We start from the raw sequence: 20167 nt of genomic DNA on the forward strand, positions 1-20167 counted from the left end.
ATAAATAACGCAACGACTCTGTTTGTTCCAGAGCAAAGTTAAAACATATTTCCCCCCTGGCCATTTCAAAGTCTGCATTCAAAACGACAGGATCCATAGGTTGTTCCAGTTTCTTGATGTGAATCATGTGGGCATTAATAGCTGCTCTGCAGGCAGAATTAGAACCTTATTCTTATGTTGCCTCTGGTTCCGAATCACAGATTGGCTGATGTATCGAAAACATCAGGTTTGTGTACTTTCTCACGTTCTTAGCTGTTATGGACATATGATTTACATCTTGTTCTGATAAAGATCTGCAGCTTGTGGACTGCTGTAATTGTAAGTGGGCCAAAAAAGTGTTAGTCTGATGTGAATAGAGGTGGACTATATTGTAAATATTCACTGCACAAAATCAGCGGGTTTGTTGCTTAACTTTAACTCACAGAGAGAACACTCTCAACTATAGGGTAAAGTGAAGTTTACCATTAAGTCACAGGAGGTTTTCCTCTTTGTTCCCTCATATTTCCAATACTCCCTTGTTGATTGAATCAAATTGCCGTTTTGCTTCAGCTGCAAATGCTGAAGCTGTCGTTCACGTCAAGAAGACAAATACTTGGAGTAACGGATCTAAAGTGACCTGTGGTGAACTTGAGCGCCCTGTTTTGCTGTCTATCATACTCTGTAGGACCCAGCGGAAAACTGCTCCAAGCGAAAGGGAGACGGGAGCGAGAGAGAGGGAGAAAGCTGAGTGGAGAGAGGACCCACTCAGATCAGTCAGTGGCTACATGGAGTTATGTTCCTCTGATCCGCTGCCATGGATTGCAATCCGCGATCACATCTTTACATTTTACCTCTTTTATTGTCCTTCGTTATTCCTGCGTTCCCCATCATCTACCCCCCCAATGAAGGTAAGGGAACTCTTGTCTGCGAGCGTGTGTGTTCATGTGTGTGCGCGCTTGCGCGTCTTTGCGAGGTGCGCTACGGTACAAGTCCCGGTCAGCGCCGTGCGCTCGTCGGGAATCCACGACTGCCCAAATTTGAATGTTAACACGAGTGTGAGATGACACTGAGGATCTCTGAGAGCCGGGATATTAAATTCAACAGACAGTGATTTGGACAATAAACCTGAAAGTAGACTCTAACAAGGAAGCGTAATTTAGGTTAACCTGAGGCGATTATTAGTTAGAAGCAAGTGAGTGAACTGAGCGATGGCGGAACACAAAGCACCCATCGAAGCCGAAAAGATGGGAAGAAAGTCCGATGTCCGTGTTCCCTTTACGGATTCACGTTGATTCACGTCTGTGGGTTCTAACGGGGGAAGACTCCCCTTTCAGCCTTCCCCATGACATCAATTTAAAATAGAAGATGAGCACAATCGCATCGTGCGTTAAAAGTAAGGATTTTCTTTACTGTCCCGACCACGATGCATCTTTGACACTTGTAAATTATTATGGTTTTTATTTTTAACAAAGTCGCACAATGGCAATTAATTTTTGAATTATACTCCTCAGTATACACGTGGAAAATGAAGAAGGCGCATTTTCCTTTGATTCCCTTTATTCTAGTGGAAATCTTTTGATGGCCGATAGAAATAATGCAGATCCACTTTCAGGGGTCACTTCTCCACACACGTGAGACTGCACTAAAGACAAGTGAAACAAACTACACTTTAATCACCTAACTTTGTTGGTGTTGCTTCTTTATAAAGATAAAGCTAAACTCCCCGGTGGGAGCAGTCTTCCCGTCGTAGTTTTAAGTGTTGTGGAGTGGGGTCAACGTGAAAAGGACAGGAACACGCGTGTTTCGAGAGCAGCTGGGTGCTCTGAAGGTTAAAACTGCCCGTGGGGGGTGGAGGGGTGGGAGTACATTTCGGTGGATATTTGGGTCACACTGTCTAACATAGTATAGACCGTTATTAACTATTAAAGATAGAGTAATTAATTAGAGTATGTATAGTTATCTAATTCTGATGACTGTGCTTCATTTGAATCAAAAGAGCGGGATATCAGCACAGAGAGGAATAATTCAAACCCATACCCAGTTATAATAATCTGATTACACGAATGAGCCTTTAGTAGACATTATCTCCTACCAGCTACTGAAGAGTCAGACAATTGAATTAATAAAGACACACCACTGTCAGCGATCTTTCTGCCGCCTGAGAAGGCTGCTATGGTGTTATGGGGTTTTAAGGTCACGTCCAGAGAGCATTTCTAAACTAATAGAAACTTTCTGAAAGGAGAAAAAAAACGTCCACGGCTCAACCCCCCTCCCAAAAAAAAAACAAAAAACAAAAAAACCCCCCAAAAAACAAAAACAAACAACAACTATCGATTGTGTTGTTACAGTTTATTAATGACAGACGATGCTGGACTCCTGCTGAAATGCTTAAATTCAAGAAGAGACGAAAACGTTTAGGGTATTTTGTTAAACAATCTACTTAAAAAATAATTTTGATTATTGTTTTGGGAAAATTTTCACCCACATATTCTTAATATCAGTGACTTTATCTTCTTGTCCTGCGTCAGAGAAACATGATTTATACAAAGCTGTACATGCAATAATCTCTATGGCCCATGACCTGTGGTTAGACTGTAATTTAGTTAAAAATATATAAAAGATCAGTTGTGTGGCTGTCAGCTTGGACTATAGGCTATTACAATTATGTCCTGTGAATCTCCAAATTATTTAATGTAAAGCTTATAGCATTTTAGGAATAATTATGTTTAACAGTCAATGTATGTACTTTATTAAAGTTATTGTGAATATTAGTGTTTGCTATGTCAGTGGCCTTCTAACAGTATATTTCGTGTGTGTGTGTGTGTGTGTGTGTGTGTGTGTGTGTGTGTGTGTGTGTGTGTGTGTGTGTGTGTGTGTGAGAGAGAGAGGGGGGGGGCGACGATACAGTTGAAAAGAGTTTGAAAAAATGACGTATAGAGATAAAATGAATTTACACTAAATTCTCCACAGGTTCAACTACCTACAGCATACGAACACACACATGTATATATACTGTATATATGTGTATGTGCATCTTGACATTATATATCTATTTATAATGTCAAGATGAGAAATAAATTGCTATTCACTTTTCCGAGACATAAATCTGCCAGAGTGTGTCAGTATCGAGCCGCTCCGTCTCTGGGTTGTATAGATGTCAGTCCAGACGGCTTTAATGTGTTGCTGTTATCATTTTAAAAACTCTGAACGAGCAGAGAGACTTTTGCTCTTCTCTTTAAAAGTTGAAGTGTGTTGCTGCAAAAGGCTATGCTTCATAAACTCGTCTGTAGAGCATTAAAAAGATCACAGCATTGAAACAATCTAGGAGTTTAACCCAACAGGATCAGAAGCTCCAAACTCACCGAGGAGCGCCGGTTGCGCATTTCTCTTATTGAATGAATAACATCAGCGGGCGCTGACGTTGCGATTGCAGGGAGCAGTCTATCACAGTAGATGGGGACTCATTAACTTCTTGGTTTGTAAAAGTCACCTTAACAGTCAATAAATGGTGGTTTTAATTGGTGTAATAGGTACGATAACGAACCTAAAACAGTCACAAAACAAGAGCTTGAATGGTTTCACCTGTTTTGCGCTGCAGATTGGCGCTGGCTGCTGGAGCATGAACAAAGTTCTACCGGCGTTTATTTTATATTCACACTGGCGCCGATCAAATACTAAAACTATGCTCTTTAAAGTATCTGCTGTTCGTTCACAGTATGCCAAACCTTTATATCAATGTGTTAGACCAAAAGTAATTCAAGAAATAATAATAATAATAATAATAAAAATGTTTTGTTAATTTGTCGGACTTTTGGTGGAGTTATTTTAATCAAGGCATTTATATTTTTAAAATTACGTTTTTCTTTGTAGTATATCAATAGAAGTCTGTTTTTTTTTCTTAATTTACTTTTAGAGCGAGTGTTTATCCTAATCTTAAACCTAAGGTCGGCACCGTGCTGTTCTGTATGACTTACATCTGATCCTCATGATATTGTTTGAAACTGTTGTAAGAAATACAATATCCCTCAGAGTTAGAGAGAAGTCAGATCTATATATCAAAACTGTCTCAAATAATATTTATGAAAAAATTATTTCCATTATTTACTCGATAAAATGATACTAGTTTCATTTACTGTGGCGGATGTTCCTTTTGCGTGGTTTCGTGGTGTAAGGGCCCGCTGCAGGGGGAGGCGGGAGGCCTTAGATATTTTTAGCCGGCGGGAGGGAGCTCGGCTTGGGCCGTAAAGCCCGGCGCAGGAGTCCCGCTGGGACGGATGGGTGTTTGTGAGCGATGACACCTTTCAGAGGTGCTGGAAAAATGCTTGCACACACCCTTCCTTCAATAGAAAGCCAATTTTACCCAAATACACCGTAGGCCAATATTTTTTAAGGGTGCCTTGGATAAACATTGATGTGAATATGAAATGGCATCTTCAGTTAAGAGCATGTGCGTTGGGCTTTCCAGTAAAATAAAGAAACACAAGACGAATGTGTGTTTCTGTTCAAAACGTAGAGGCATTTACATTTATTTGACGTGCGCTAGTGGAGCTGGGTGTCTTCATGTGACTTTAAATAAGTCTATGTGTGTGTCAAGTGTGGAAAGCATGAAAAGAAAGAAGGAAAGAATGAAAGAAAGAAGGAAAGAAAGAAAGAATGAAAGAAAGAAGGAAATAATGAAAGAAAGAAACAAAGTAAGTAAGAAAGAAAAATTGGGGGCACAGGGGTTGGGTAAGCAGTAACATCAGACAGAGCAACTCTGCACTTAAATAATTCATAATGGGAGGTGAACACTTCACCCTTTAACACAGGCACAAGTTGCCTTGCTTTGCTGCCAACCCACACACACATACACAAATACATGCACAAACACACGCACACGCACACACACACACACACACACACACACAAATACACACACACACACACACACACACACACACACACACACACACACACACACACACACACACACACACACACACACACACACACACACACACAGCCAGACAAAACATATCCTCTTTCCTTGTTTCCCTGTGATGATGTGGAAGATCTATTCTATTCTATTCTATTCTATTCTATTCTATTCTATTCTATTCTATTCTATTCTATTCTATTCTATTCTATTCTATTCTATTCTATTCAGTATGAGTTAATTTAGTATGGGAGACCACTTCTTCTGACAGCTTCTTCTTTTCATTCCAATTTTAATTTTATTATGTCTGTGTCAGTCAAGTTTCTTTCCTTCACCATGTTTTTGCTCAAAGCAAGGGAACATTCAACGGTAGGCATAGCTGTTAAATTCCATCAAAATGTGCGGCCTGCACACTTGATTAAATATTTCATGTTAGCATTTTAACACTTTCTTGTCTGTGCTAAGAAAAATAGAAATCTGTGCATTGGCTAACTAGGAAAACAATCCACATTTTCTCATCAGTTTATGTTGAGGTTGGGTTTAGGTCTTTGGGTGTTCAATAGTGGTCAGGTATGTTTTACACATTGATTCATCTGTTCCTACTTCTGTGATGTTTTCCCCGACAGGATGGCTTGGTATGCTATTAATACTCCTAGTTCTCATTTGGAGGCACTCCCTAATGGGGCCGGGGCTATATGCTTGGCTGACACCAGTTTGCTAACTAACTGTGGTTGTGTGTGTGTGTGTGTGTGTGTGTGTGTGTGTGTGTGTGTGTGTGTGTGTGTGTGTGTGTGTGTGTGTGTGTGTGTGTGTGTGTGTGTGTGTGTGTGTGTGTGTGTGTGTGTGTGTGTGTGTGTGTGTGTGTGTGCGTATTCATCATTAGGGATGCATTTATAGCGTAACTTAGGTTCATTCGTGGCTGTGCAGTGTTTGTATTTTTGCATGTGCTTGTGGATGCTTATGCGTGGTTTTGTGCATGTGTGGGTGCTGATTTCCCCCAGCCAAGTGCAGCTGGAGGGGACTCTTTCCTCCTGTGATACCAGTGCTGTCTAATTTTCTGCTCTCAAATTCCTCCGCTCGGCTCATTTGGAGTGGAGGGCTTGACTAGTTGAGAAATGTAAATTGGAAGCAATGGCCCTGGATGCTGAGCTGGATTATCTGACATGAACAGATAGCTTCATTAGACTCAGATAGGAGCATTTCTACTGCCACTCAACTGGCTGAATGGCTTGGCATGGCTCAGCTCAGGTGACAAATTTAGTATCTTTTTTGAGCCTTGAATGTGATAATAAGTCCCATTCTGTGGGTCTCCCTTTCTCCGCTTTCTTTTTGTCACACTGGCAAATCATTACCAAAATCCCCTGAAGAAAATGATGATTTGTATCTCAACCTTCATCCTTGTGTGAAACAGCAATTAGTTCATGGAGCCACAAAATCCCATTTCTTTGCAAAATTAATTCATGCTGCTTGAGAGGGAGGTTTCACTGTGCCATAACAGCCCGTCTTGACCCACAATCAATCCTTCTGACTGTCTTTAGAGAGGTGTACATTCTTGCTTCTTGGAGCTTTGAATGAAGGAATAAGATCATCTTCTTTTTAGTTTAACAGTGAATAGAGTTACAGTTGCAGGGCTGGCTGCACTGCTGCTTAACGTGGCTGTTTTTGTGTACGCTTGCTCGTGTTCAGTGTGCGCATGTGTGTGTATTTGTGTGTGTGTGTGTGTGTGTGTGTCTGTCTGTGTGTGTGTGTGTGTGTGTGTGTGTGTGTGTGTGTGTGTGTGTGTGTGTGTGTGTGTGTGTGTGTGTGTGTGTGTGTGTGTGTAGATGTCGGCTTGTGGTTATGTTTGTGTGTCGAGTTGTGGACTGATGTGCTCTCAGTGGGATGACAAAGAGACTTCATGTTCAAACATAAAGGGACAGAACGTGCTGATAGAGAGAGAGAAACATTAATGTTCCATCTATTTACATAAGCTGATCATTTAGTCTGTAATTACAGAAATGTGTCACTTTAAATGTATTTATTTTGGATGATTACAAAGGCAAAATTGGGCACTGTAAACATAAATTAACTACTTAAGAGACATTTGAAATATTTTTACCAGAAAAGAGGATTTTATAGAGGATCTTGAGAGTGTAGCTTGCTTTTCATCATTAATGAATATGAGAAGTCATCTTCCTCGAAATGTGTACAAATATGTGTCATGTTTTGTGTGGTTGCATGCCATGTTTAATAGGTTTATCTGGTACTTCTTTGTTCAGCAGTTGGGTACAATATTAGTTCTGCAGGACAAACATAAATCCAAAAAAACTTTGTGGCAAATGGTAAATAGTTGCTTTTTCATCTGATTTGAAATTACTCACAAGCTGCAAACTTCATTTAAGTTTGGATACTTACTTAGATGCGAAGTCCATATTACTTACCGAGGGATAGCATTTACATCAAAATCATTTGATTTGGAAAAGAAGGATACCACTGAAATGCAGGAAATGCAGAGAGTTCAATCTGACAATTCAGCTGTGTCTGTGCTGTACCAGGTTTTTTCCTGGCCACCCTGCTGCCCTGTGATACGTTCCACAGGAAGACCAGAACGCCGTCCCTCACTGCATAGGATTTAGCACATGATATGTGTGTGTAGTGTGTGTACATGTGTCTATGTAAGTGTGTAGCAGCTGTGTAAATAGAACCATGATCGTTTGCTTGAGGTTGATGATCCCCTTCTGGGATTAGCCAATGGCTAATTGGGGCTAACAAGGACTAGCCACTCACACTTCTCTATGTTTTCCCTCTCTCTGTTCCTTCCTCAACACAGTCAACCTATTAGACTCTAAAGCAAGCCAAGGCGAGTTAGGATGGATTTCCTACCCATCACATGGGGTAAGTATCATCTATCTCCGTGTTTACCCGCATCATGTCTGAATATGTTTACACTTTAGAGACAGATCCACCAACATGAACTGGATGCTGGATTCATGCCCACAACACACACGAAACCAGGATTTTCAAACTCATATGGTTCTCGCTGTGTGATGTTGACCCAATGAGCGCACTGCAGATTAACCCAGTTTTCTTTAGACAGTTTTGTCCATTCTCCATCTCACAGGCTGAAGGTTAAGTATTCAGAGTTTGCCATATGGTCAAGAGCTTAAGGGAAATTTTATTGTATGTATGTACTGGTGTTTACAGAAAGATTACAGCATTAAAGGATTTCAGGTTGTAGATATAAAACCATCTACATAAAAATGCCGATAAGCTTACCTCTTTTCATTCATCAACACAGATGACTATTCTGCTGCTGTTGCATGTAAACATTGTAATTGTACCGTGGAGATTTCACTTGTTAATCCATTTCCCTTGATTGAAAATGTGCCCCACCTCATTCTGTCTGTCACACATGCTTTAATCCAGTTACTTGTTTGTTAACAGACATTTTTCAAGTTTTAATAAAGTCTTTATGAAAAAAAAAATTGGAAATGCCTAACCAATGTGTATTATTCCAGATGTGGTCTCTGTTCTGTAATTAAAGGGTGATCTAAGTGTAATAACATATATACTGCAAAGATTTGATGAGTACCTTTAGGTGACGTCATTGTTGACTTTTTTTTTCCTTTAAGAAAAATACATTAGTTCATGTAATAATGGGACAAATCTTTGCCGGCAATGTTGTCCCAAACAATGTCTGTATCCTCATCTATCAGACTGTCTCTGCAGTCGAAGGCCCTCCAGTGAGCTTTCCCTGAGTGTTTATTTGTCCAACTAGTTACTACTACTGTGCCTTGGGGCTGCCTCATTGACACACACACACACACACACACACACACACACACACACACACACACACACACACACACACACACACACACACACACACACACACACACACACACACACACACACACACACACACACACACACACACACACACACACACACATACAAGCACATACATATACACACGCACGCACACACATTCTACTTCCTCCTTATTCCTTTATTAAGTGTTAGAATTACTCCTTGGCAGTGGCTTAAGGTAATCCAGTCATTTGTTCCGTGGAGCTGCCAAACCTTGTTTCCTTCAGCCATATACAACGCTGGCACCGTCAGAACAGCAGTGCTGAGTTTCTTTAGGTTCAACCGCAGTAAATAAAAAAACCTGAATGAAAAAGTGCAGGCAGTTTGAAATACATTTGGTCCAAAGACAATTATAGACTACTGAAGAATTTCACAACTGTTTTAACAAAAAGATTGATGCTGTAACAGTAGAAGTTCTTCGAATGTTCTTCGAAGTTCACCGATTGCTGCTTTATTCAAGTTATATTTGTTTGAATAACTAAAGAAGAACAGCTTTACTGTTCATCATAATTCTGAGGGAATGGTGGCCAATCTCATGTTTATATGGGCATTAGTCAAAACAGAAAGAAAAGGGAGAGAAAACAATCTAAAAATGGAGGAGACAGGTGAAAGACAGGAAGACAGTGGAGGTGAGAGGAAGGACAGCAGAGGATGAGAGAGAGATTGCTGATGATCAAGTCCTCAAGGTGAATCATCTGCAATTATTCACATCATCCAATGACTGTGTGCTGATAAGCAGTCCACCCCATGAGACAGCTGCTCACCAATGATTTCTCATAATGTGGCAGCGATGTGAACCACCTCACATAGGCAGAAACTCACAAGTGCTCATTTACATTGATGGAGGGGCCACGGCTATTGGCCTGTGGAGACACAACGTGCTCCGGTCACAACAAATTAAGAGCTTAGCCTCCCCAGGACATTCGCACAAGAGTGACTAGTGTGTCTGCGTGTTTGCTGCCATCCAGATACACTGTTATCTGTCTGGGAGGCAGGCTGATTGTCGTGTGGCGGCTGGGGGGCTTAGCTCTTCACAAGACTAAAGAGTGTTAAAGATTACATTCTTGCGTGCATTGAATTATTTTTCAGTAACAAACCAAAGCCCTGGACACTGGCCATGTACACAAATTGGAATAAATGAGCACATACGAGCTGAGGTCCATTGTTACCGACAAAGGATACAAAAAGCATGTGTGTTCCTGTAAGGACTGTCACATATTGAAGTCATTGTCTAGCAACGTTTTAACAGACATAGTTAATATTTACATGTTGCAAAGCAATCTGGCCAAAAAAAGTGCAGTGATATTCAAATATTTACAGTTTTTAAAAAATTAGCAAAAGTCATTGAAGCTTACATATTTGCAGTTTAATCAAGAGTTTCACATCCAAACTAGATTACACAATAGTTGTATTTGTGCTTGAATGAAAACAAGCTGGTGACAGATGTTACAAAACACAGCGTTATTTAAAGTCCGCTGGACTTCTGAGTCAGTATTGCATATAAAATTATAAAATTAGGATTTTTTTTTCTGCTTGTAAATATTTTTAAATGTTTGTTTTGTACATGTTGAGGCTCAAATTCCCTGCAGGACTAGTTGAGCTAACACTAGCGGTGACCAAACATTTGTATTGCAATGAGGGAAGCTTGACAATGTAAAAAAATATGGAAACCGCCCATATACACTGTCATGAGTGATGACAAGTATGGAACGCACGTGCACACGCACGCACACACACACACACACACACACACACACACACACACACACACACACACACACACACACACACACACACACACACACACACACACACACACACACACCTCCCTGATTCCTAGGCTTGGAACAAAAGGGTGGTGAAGGTCTGGCCTATATAATTATCCCTCCGTCCCTCCCTCCCCCCCTCCCTCCCTCCCTCCCTCCCTCCCTCCCTCCCTTCCTTCCTTCCTTCCTTCCTTCCTTCCTTCCTTCCTTCCTTCCTTCCTTCCTTCCTTCCTTCCTTCCTTCCTTCCTGCCTGCCTGGCTTCCTTCCTTCCTTCCTTCCTTCCTTCCTTCCTTCCTTCCTTCCTTCCTTCCTTCCTTGCTTCCTTCCTTCCTTCCTTCCTTGCTTCCTTCCTTCCTTCCTTCCTTTACATAAGTGACAACTTATGCATACCGTCCAACAAATGACAACATTATGCAACATTATTATGCTCCACATAATAGCATTTCTAAAACTTATATCGAATGTCTCCATTGGCATAAGAGACACTTCCCAGGTGTATGTTAATGTCCCTCACTGAAACTGTTAGAAGTTTGTACAATTACAAATCCATGAATAACAAATCAACAGATGCCAAGCCACTCTAAGGCCCCGTCCACACGATGCCGGAAGTTTTTGAAAACACAACTTTTTTGTTGCGTTTACGCCTTCCGTCCACACGACAACGCAGATATCCGGAAAGAAAACTCAACTTTTTGAAAACGCTGGCCGAGGTGGATTTTTAAAAAAAGGCTGGGTCTGTGTTGTCGTGTGGACGGTGTATCTGCAACTTTTTAAAAACGCTGACGTCTTGCCTGCGACGAAAACCGCTGTGACGTCATATTTATGGGCCCGTGTGTACAAACATGCTGGATGTATGAACCTTGTTGATGGCAGCATTCTTGCAGGTGTTTTGTGACAACAAAACACGGAGGATTTCTATTGGATAAAATTTGACTCAATACTGCCACCACATGGTTTGGCATGTTTATAGCCGTCTTCGAAAACGCAGTGATGCGTTTAGGTGTAGTAGGAGATTTTTTTGAAAACGCTGTCGTGTGGACGCGAATCGTTTTCGATGCGTTTTCAAAAAGTTGCGTTTTCAAAAAAATCCGTCATTGTGTGGAGGGGGCCTAACAATTGGTGCTGTAAATACGGTGCAGAAGTGCTATTTTGGAAAAGTAGAAATCCTTCAGTGGTGGTTGCTGATGTGTGCTGCACAAAGCATACAGAGTACAGAGGATAGTATGTCTCTTGAGCAGTCAGAAACAGGAGGAGGAAACAGAGGAGAAGCTATAAAGAATTTATTTTGGTTAGACCTGCTGATGAAGCGCCCTCTGACTGATGTATTGCAGTTGTTCTGTCTGTGACCCTGCTGACCTGTCAGAAGCCCAGACCATAAGCTAGGCCCACACCAGTTTTTCAATTCACCCCTCTCCAGCTTTAGAAGTATAGCAGGCTGTGGTAAAGACACCACCTATTAAGTTTGTTAGTGCCAAACGAAGTCAGAAAAAGAAAAATCTTAATCCACATATAAATTGCAATTTCAAAAAAGTCCTCCGGTTTATTTAAGTTGGTCACTGTACAATTGATTGCCATTGACACTGCTGTTCCTGTAAATCTTTGGAATGGAAAATGCTCTTTCAGTCTTGTTTTCTGCATTGTTACCCTATACTGACCCATGTACTGGTCCATTAACTCCCGTTGACCTGCATGTCTTTGAAGTGGGTGAACTGGTGTGCTGACTCGGTGACTCTGAGACGTGCCTGTTGCCGTAGCTGTAATGTCATGAACAGATCAGGTTACCACTCTCCATTTTACTGTCCCTTTAATTGCCTTACCAACCTACAGCACAGATCAGAAGGACCAGGGGCAAGATTACAGCAAACTGTGCCCCAACTGTGACCATCAGAGGTTGGGGTCAGAGGTCACAAGGACTGGTGTAGGGTCACAGTGTTGTTGTATATCAATTAGGTTACTAGAAGAAAGAAGTGACACCTCCCTGGAGAGAAACAAGCAGGTTGGCTGTTCACTTTATTTATTCTGGTTGACATACAAGCAGTTCCAACGCATCCAGAGAGGGCTACCTCTGGTGAGAGAAGAGCTCCCTGTTGAAAGTAGATTTAATGTAATAGATCAGTTTCTCCAAATGGATGGTTTTATTTTTTGTCTCTAACTATAACATAATAATGAGACGTTATGTTTAGATTTTATTTGTTTTCACCAAAATGTATACATGATTTATTGTTTTTTGGTGGGAAACAGGGTCTTACTTTGGCACAGATTTGCTCAGTTCAAGTCATCGCCTTTTGAAGAGGATATAGCACACCCTGTATACACACAGAAATATATGCACACCTGGTTTTGATTTTGAGCCCAGTGTGTTTGTGTGTGTATGTGTTGCATGCATGCATGTGCGTATGTGTGTTCCTTAGACTTTAGATGCTTCCCAAAGACAGAAAGAAAAATGGCTGCCTAACACTCAGGTTGTTTGCATCATAATGCTGGATATGAATACACACTAAGGTGAAGGGATACACACAATACTCACATCTCACAATAACAACTTCCTGCATAACACTAAATAGCGTGCACACCCACTCTCATGTAGAAACACTAAGGTGAAGATGAACACTTGCACTACACCTGTAACCCCACACATGTACATGATGTGCTCTCCAGATACCTTTTCAGTTGGAAACCATTTTTTCCAGAGGAGCTTTCTTTCCAGGATAAGGGAAAATGAATCATTGAGCAACAAAATGTAGGAGCTATTCTATGGATAAGTGGAGAAGTTCTTGCGAGATAAGGTTTGCACAATCTAATGTTCATCAGATGTAAATTTGATCCAATCAGTTAACTTATTCATAACATCAGAGATTGTTGAGGATTACAAAAGAAAGGCAGAGCCAGTGGCAAAATCTTGCTCATGCGGGTTGCTCTTTATACTTTCTGGTTTAGGAATTACATTAAATTATTTGTTTTGCCATTTGCCAGCCAGACATTACCGGTCTTGGATGACATTAGCATCTGGGACACCAAGGTTTGGACGTTGAGTTCCATATTAACAAACTGTGGAAAAATATTGAACATGCAAAAAAATATATTCAAGGTCTTGACTAATACGAAGACGTTAATCCTTAAAATTAATATCAAAACATAATAATCAAAACATAATTTAGGAAAGAAGATGAAGTATGATTATAATGTTTACTTTTACCTGATTAAAAGAAGTCTATAACCTTGTGTCTCTAGAACTTTAAACATACAAGTTTTTACATGGCATGTTTTCATCGGGGTATATTTGTATTCCATTCTTTTAACCAGCAGCAGCAACAGATTACATTTACGGAACAAAAAATGAGATCCCTTGTTCTGCTTTCAAAACCAGTAAGAAAATATTGACATTTGATAGAAAATAAAGGAAGCATGAAGCAGATTAGGATGCCTTGTTTTTATTACAAGTCAGTACATTAACTTATGAAAACAAATGTCACCAGAATCATTCATCATAGTGGCAGAGCATCTCTCTCTTTGCATTTTTATATGACAATATATCTTTATTGCTACATATATTCAGAGGCAGGTGATTAAACTCACTGGTAAAATGAAGTGAACTGTCAAGTTTAACGTCCAGCCCCACTCAAATCTGTTTACTTTCCCTTGTTATTGTTAGAAATACAGAAAGCTTGGACTATGCTCTGATGAATGAGGTGATGCCAGCGAAGGTATTACAAGGGAGACTAAACACCAATGGAATCTCTCCCTTCAATTTTGCTCTCACTTTATCTCTCCTTCTTTCCTATTTGCGATTTTTCAGCTCTACCTCTTTTTTAACTTTCTACGCTGCTGCATCCTGCTCCTCTTTTCTTATTCTGTCTTCATCTCTTAGAGGTGTTTCATTAACTTTACTGTGGGATGAAAAACAAGTGGCCATCCTTCAGCCTGAGAGCTCCTTGAACACTCGGCACTCACAGACGTGTTTTACAGACACACACACGCTAACAGGCGCACAAAAATGTGTAATAGAGAGCCTAGACTTTCTTAGCTCGTCATTAATTTCTATGTTCGGGCTGAAAGCACCTGCTGTGTCTGCCTGCTATGGGACTTTAAACACTTCACATGAGCCTTATGTGAATGCATATGTGTGTGTGGGTTTATGTTTCCATTAATGCTTGTGTGAAAAAAGCGATAATTCAGTTTCCACTTTCACAGAAAGTATTTCTCTTTTCTGTGTTTCCCTCACTCTGCTCGTTCAGGCAGACATCCATTCTGAATTTCACATAAAGAAAAAAGAAAGACAGAAGAGATAAAGCATCCGTTTGCACATTTAGGACCATTCATTCTAATGACTGTCATTTTGATCACAATGAGACCAGTGTTTCAGGTGTTTCCCCATTCATCATCACTCTGATTCAGTGTTGATTTGCCTAGACAGCAAAGCCAAAGCACATGATCAATGAGTCTTCTCGTTGTGTTGGATTCAAAAAGAATGACCCCGCTTTCTTTTTTCTCCTCTCCTCCTCATTGCTTTCTCCCAGTGGAGGGAAAATGTAAGATAGACACGAACGTTCCTGGTATTCACTCACATCTGTCTATTCTTTGTAGCTTCTTTTGTTTCATAGTGGATTCAGCACGTTTGCTTTCATAGCAGTAGTAATGTGATGCAAATAACCAAGACTGCTTAAACGTCCTAAAAAAAAAAACATGTTAGAATAAGGGTGAAAAAAAAACACTATAAGATTTTTATTTGCTAATATTTAACTGCAATTAAGAAACTTCACACAAATTTAGTGCGATTGAGATGAGAAATCACACTTTTCTCTGAGATATTTTCCCAGTACTCCAAACTAAAAATTTTGGCAACGGCAGCAAGTTTGCTTTTAATTAATGTGAGAAATTTCTAAGGGATCTGTTAGTGTGATTTTTCACCCTTAAGTGTTTATTAGATACTTAGTATTCATCAATGTGAGTGAGTCTAAATCTAAATAATTCATGTGTAAACACTTATAGGGTGGAGATAATTTTATTTTTTCTCTATCTTCCTCTCCGTTCCAATGTCTTCTTCCTTTTCTGTCTCCAAACTCTCCTATGTATTGCTTTCCTACTTTCCTCCAATGTCTTTGCTCCTTTTGTCTTTCGTAACCCAAACCTCCCAAAACTGTCCCTTTGCCATCTTTCATTGCATCTTCACATCTTTGTACCCATCATTTTGCATAACTTTCTTCTTCTCATCTTTTAACTTTGTATCCTTAAACATTCCCACCTTTGATTTTTTGCTTTGTATTTTTTCTCCGGAAAATTTGCTTCCCTATTTCTCCTTGTATCTTTTTTTGTTTGTTGCTCCTTTTCATCTGCCTTCTCTCTGCCATCCCTCCCCTACCTTTATCCCTGTCTTTTTCTTCAGTGGGAGGAGATCAGTGGGGTGGATGAGCACTATACTCCCATCAGGACCTTCCAGGTCTGCAACGTGATGGAGTACAGCCAGAACAATTGGCTTCGCACCAATTGGATCCCTCGCCAGTCAGCCCAGAAATTCTACGTGGAGCTGAAGTTCACCCTGAGAGACTGCAACTCCATCCCACTGGTCTTGGGCACCTGCAAAGAGACCTTCAACCTCCTCTACCTGGAAACAGATGACGACCAGGGTAGCCACTTCAGAGAGCATCAGTTCTCCAAAATTGACACCATTGCCGCCGATGAAAGTTTTACCCAGATGGACCTTGGAGATCGCATTCTCAAGCTCAACACTGAGGTACGCGAGGTGGGTCCTTTGTCCAAGAAGGGCTTCTACCTGGCATTCCAGGATGTGGGTGCCTGTGTAGCTTTAGTATCAGTGAGGGTTTACTTCAAGAAGTGCCCGTACACCCTGAGGAATCTGGCCTCTTTTCCCGATACGGTGCCGATGGACTCCCAGTCACTGGTGGAGGTCAAAGGCTCATGTGTCAATCACTCCAAAGAGGAGGAGCCTCCACGTATGTACTGCAGCACAGAAGGGGAGTGGCTCGTGCCAATTGGGAAGTGCCTATGCAACGCAGGGTATGAAGAAAGAAGCAACACCTGCCAAAGTAAGAACGCTCATTTCTCAGTCATACAGTTTATTTCTCAGTTCTGTCTCTTTTTTTTTTAGCATCCTTCCATTGTTTTGTTATATGTCATTTGTTTAATCAAATCTTTAATTTCTTGTCTTCCTGTATCTCATGATACAACCTAGACTGAAAAATCTGATATTTCTCTATTTCTTTTCCCACCCTCTCATCAAACATCAAAACGTTTGATGGGAAGGCTGACATACTTTATATGTCAAACCAGAATCTTTCATGTCCGATGTCCAACATTTGTGTGTCTACACTTTACACTAGTTTTCTGTGTGCATGTAGATTCTCTGTGTGTGACTCATTCAAAAGAAGCCAAGAGCCCCAAAGTGTTAGTGGATAGTTGCAAATGCATATTTCCATGCATGTGTGTGATGTGTTCTCCAGATCTTTGAGTCAGATGCAGCGTGCAGAGGTCCAATAGAAATCGTCTCTGTGACACATCATTAGCTACGAGAAGAGCTTTACCAGAGTAGCAGGGATGGGACTGATAACGTAGAAGAAAAGAGTTGGTTGAAGTGGATGTTGAATAATGGAATATTGTGGTGATGGTTGTGGGTGCTGTTGGAGTCATGAGTCGGCAGGTATTGGCATCTGGAGATACTCAAGTCTCACCCATTTGGAGGTGGTTTGAGAAGTCTTGAAGTTCATGCCTGACTTTTACTTTCATTTAGAAGCTGCATCATCATCTTCGTCATGACCATCAGATTTTAAAGGAGTTTGATTTAACTTGTTGCCAGGTTGGTAACAGGAACAACCAAAGGTTTTTGGTGCAACAGAACTGTTCTAATATTTTACCATCTTTTATTGTTAGACAAGCTGCAGCAGTTTTCCCAGACAGCTCACTTTTAATAACGTTTGACCTTTGACCATCACCTTAACTTCATTTCCAACATTCAAGGATAATAAATGATGAAGATATGTTTATATTTCACATACAAATTCTGTACACCTTTCCGTGTGTGAAATCTGTGTTTAGTTGTGTTTAACAGCTTTCAGCAATTACAGTTGCGTAATTGTAGCGGCTCATCCAACATGTTTTTACTGCCTAAAATAATGCATAATTATTTATGTTGAATTCTTATTATTTATAAATGGAAGCAAAAATGTTTTAATGGTATGATTTAGAATGTAATGTATGCCGTTTATTATCTTGGTATTTTCATTTTATGGTCTATATGTTTTGTTAAAACAGTTCACAGCAGTAAAAAAAAAAAAAAAGTCAGGAGCTGCCTGTTTCAGACAACCTTACCTTCTTTTTCTTGTGGTTGGTTGCCTTCTGAGCCCCAGAAACCAAACTGTATTTTCAGGTTCAGCGAGCTCCTCACTCTGTTTAAGAAGTTAGACACAGCATATATTTGATAGAATCCCCTTCTTCATTGTGGCTGTTCCAAAATGACTTTAAAGTTGAGGCAGTGCTGGAAGTTTAGATCCAGTTATTACAGCTGATCCCGAAGTCTCCCGTGTTCTTCAACTCCCTTCTCTCCTGTGGCCTGTCCAGTGTTAATTAAAGATCAAAGACGGTCACCCAGGTCAAGCCCCTGCTGTCAGGGCAAGGGAAGCTCTTTTTCTGGGGCTGTGGACTCCAGACAAGGTTGTCTCACTGTCAAGATGTGAAGAAAGACTTTGCTGAACCTATGAGATAAAACATAATTGTATGTACAGCTGTACAAAATCCAAAAAAAGAAGATAGATAAATGTAAGATTTCTTCAAAGAAAATTTAACTGTGGCTGTTCTTTCCATCATCTCATTTTTGCCATGATTAGCAGTGACTTTGTTTTGGAATAGCTCTTAAATAGAAGTGTCCTCTGTCTATATGAAATTTATTGAAATTATGTTTATCAATTGATACGCAAATAAGAACATTTTTAAACACACAAATACAGTTGATCTAAAAATATTGCCTTTTATCCCACATTTTAAATACCAAAAGCTGTGGATTCATTAACGGGATGTTATGCGGACAAATGGCAGACCCCAGCACTACCCTCTTACTTCCTGTCTCTCTGTGAATTGTGTGAATGTTTGGATGTATATGACAATCTCTTATTGGTTTCAGAGAGGTCTAATGGACTCTAATAAGGTCTTATGTTACCCCAGAGTGAGACAGCTGCACCAACAGGCCCCCACAGCCGGTACTTGTAGCCATCGGGGGCCCCAGTGTGCAGTAACGGCTTCAGACCCTCAGTGTTAACAGATAGATGAGCACATGGGGTCAGGTCGCCATATAGGAGAATAGTGGAAAACATATTTACTGATGAATGAAATAGTTTTGTTCAAAACATTAACCTACAATTACACTCAGATCAGACATCCAAAAGTGACTTTGTCATATTTTCATCCCATGTTTCCATTCAGTAACACTTTGGCTGTTAATTAATATTATATTGGTGTGACTAGAATAAAATGTGCACTCTATAATAAAATACATTTCTAAACATTAACCTTAAGTAATCTTGTAATTTAAAAATGCAGCCAGGCAGCAGCAGTGATATTTATGTCGGAGTTTGAATTTAGTGTTGTTGGCTCTGACAGCTCTGAGTCAAATGTGGATGGAGCACCTTAGCTAAATATTTTATGGTTTGCTTATATCAAATGCCTCAAAGCAGCGTCTTTTACATATCCTTTTTTTTATATGTTTGTGTATGTGTGAGTGTGCGTGTGTGTGTGTGTGTGTGTGTGTGAGAGCAAGAGAGGAAGCAACAGAGTATATGAGCAGTTGCCTTTGTTTATGCAGACTCTAAAGTGTGTTTAAGGGCTTTAACAGAATACTCTCTAGTATTACTGTCATTATCTTGCCAGACTGTATTTGTGTTGTGTGTGTGTGTGTGTGTGTGTGTGTGTGTGTGCGTGCGTGCGTGTGTGCGTTTAGCCAGAAATGCAGAAGTCGAGGATGTTTTTCCAATGGCGCCTTCAAATGATCTCGAGTCCTATGTCACTTTGTCAAAGGGCTGCCATGTGTGAGTTGCTGTTATGACAGTGTGTGTAAATGTATGTGTGCGTGTGGCCAACAGCTACAATGTGTCATTACATATTTCGCAGTGTACAGTTTAAATTACTGTAAACATATTGTGATATTTCATCAGCCATATCAGAATGGGAGCTGTTATCTGATCTGTTGTCGAGGAACAACGTGATGAGTCTTTTCAGGCCGTATTAGTGAATGGACGCATCAGTCGTCATCTGATTCTGTGTGTTTTGTGAGCTGGCTTCGGTCTGTGCACAGGGAATGTGAGGCTCGATCTAATCTCGCTAAGTCAGTCTTTCATCTGTCATTAGAACAGACTGGAGCAGGTGAACTAACTTCTATCTACCATCAGTGTGAAATTCCTTTAACCCTAATTTGATCCTAAAACAGCAAACGGATGTCTGTCTGTGAAGTTTGGATGTGTGTGTGCTTGCAAGCTTGTGTGCATGAGTATGTGCGTGCATGCTTGAGTGCATGTGTGTGTGTAAGCGTGTTTGTATGTTTTGCCAATGCTAGCAGCTGTTCTGCTGTACAGAAGACACACAGGTTTACATTCTAATTAACTTTATCAAGACACACAATCCTCAAACATGCCAGAGACATAACACTATTTAATT

At 40.4% G+C, this 20167-nt stretch overlaps 1 protein-coding gene across 7 annotated transcripts in view; it reads left to right on the top strand.

Moving 5' to 3' along the window:
• The first annotated feature begins 738 nt into the window (after positions 1-738).
• epha3 (eph receptor A3) overlaps positions 739-20167 on the top strand; it is a 91989-nt gene continuing 72560 nt past the window's right edge. For 5 of the 7 annotated variants that reach the window (XM_068328604.1, XM_068328605.1, XM_068328601.1 and 2 more), the window contains exons 1-3: positions 739-887; positions 7704-7768; positions 15894-16554. In XM_068328604.1, coding sequence (XP_068184705.1) covers positions 794-887; positions 7704-7768; positions 15894-16554 — 820 coding nt within the window. In that variant the 5' untranslated portion in view covers positions 739-793. Of the gene's footprint in view, positions 888-7703; positions 7769-14663; positions 15040-15893; positions 16555-20167 lie in introns of those variants that run through there. The other 2 variants (XM_068328606.1, XM_068328607.1) reach the window with 2 other exon arrangements.

Source organism: Antennarius striatus, chromosome 12 (assembly GCF_040054535.1).
Source record: "Antennarius striatus isolate MH-2024 chromosome 12, ASM4005453v1, whole genome shotgun sequence".
NCBI classification, from domain to species: domain Eukaryota; kingdom Metazoa; phylum Chordata; class Actinopteri; order Lophiiformes; family Antennariidae; genus Antennarius; species Antennarius striatus.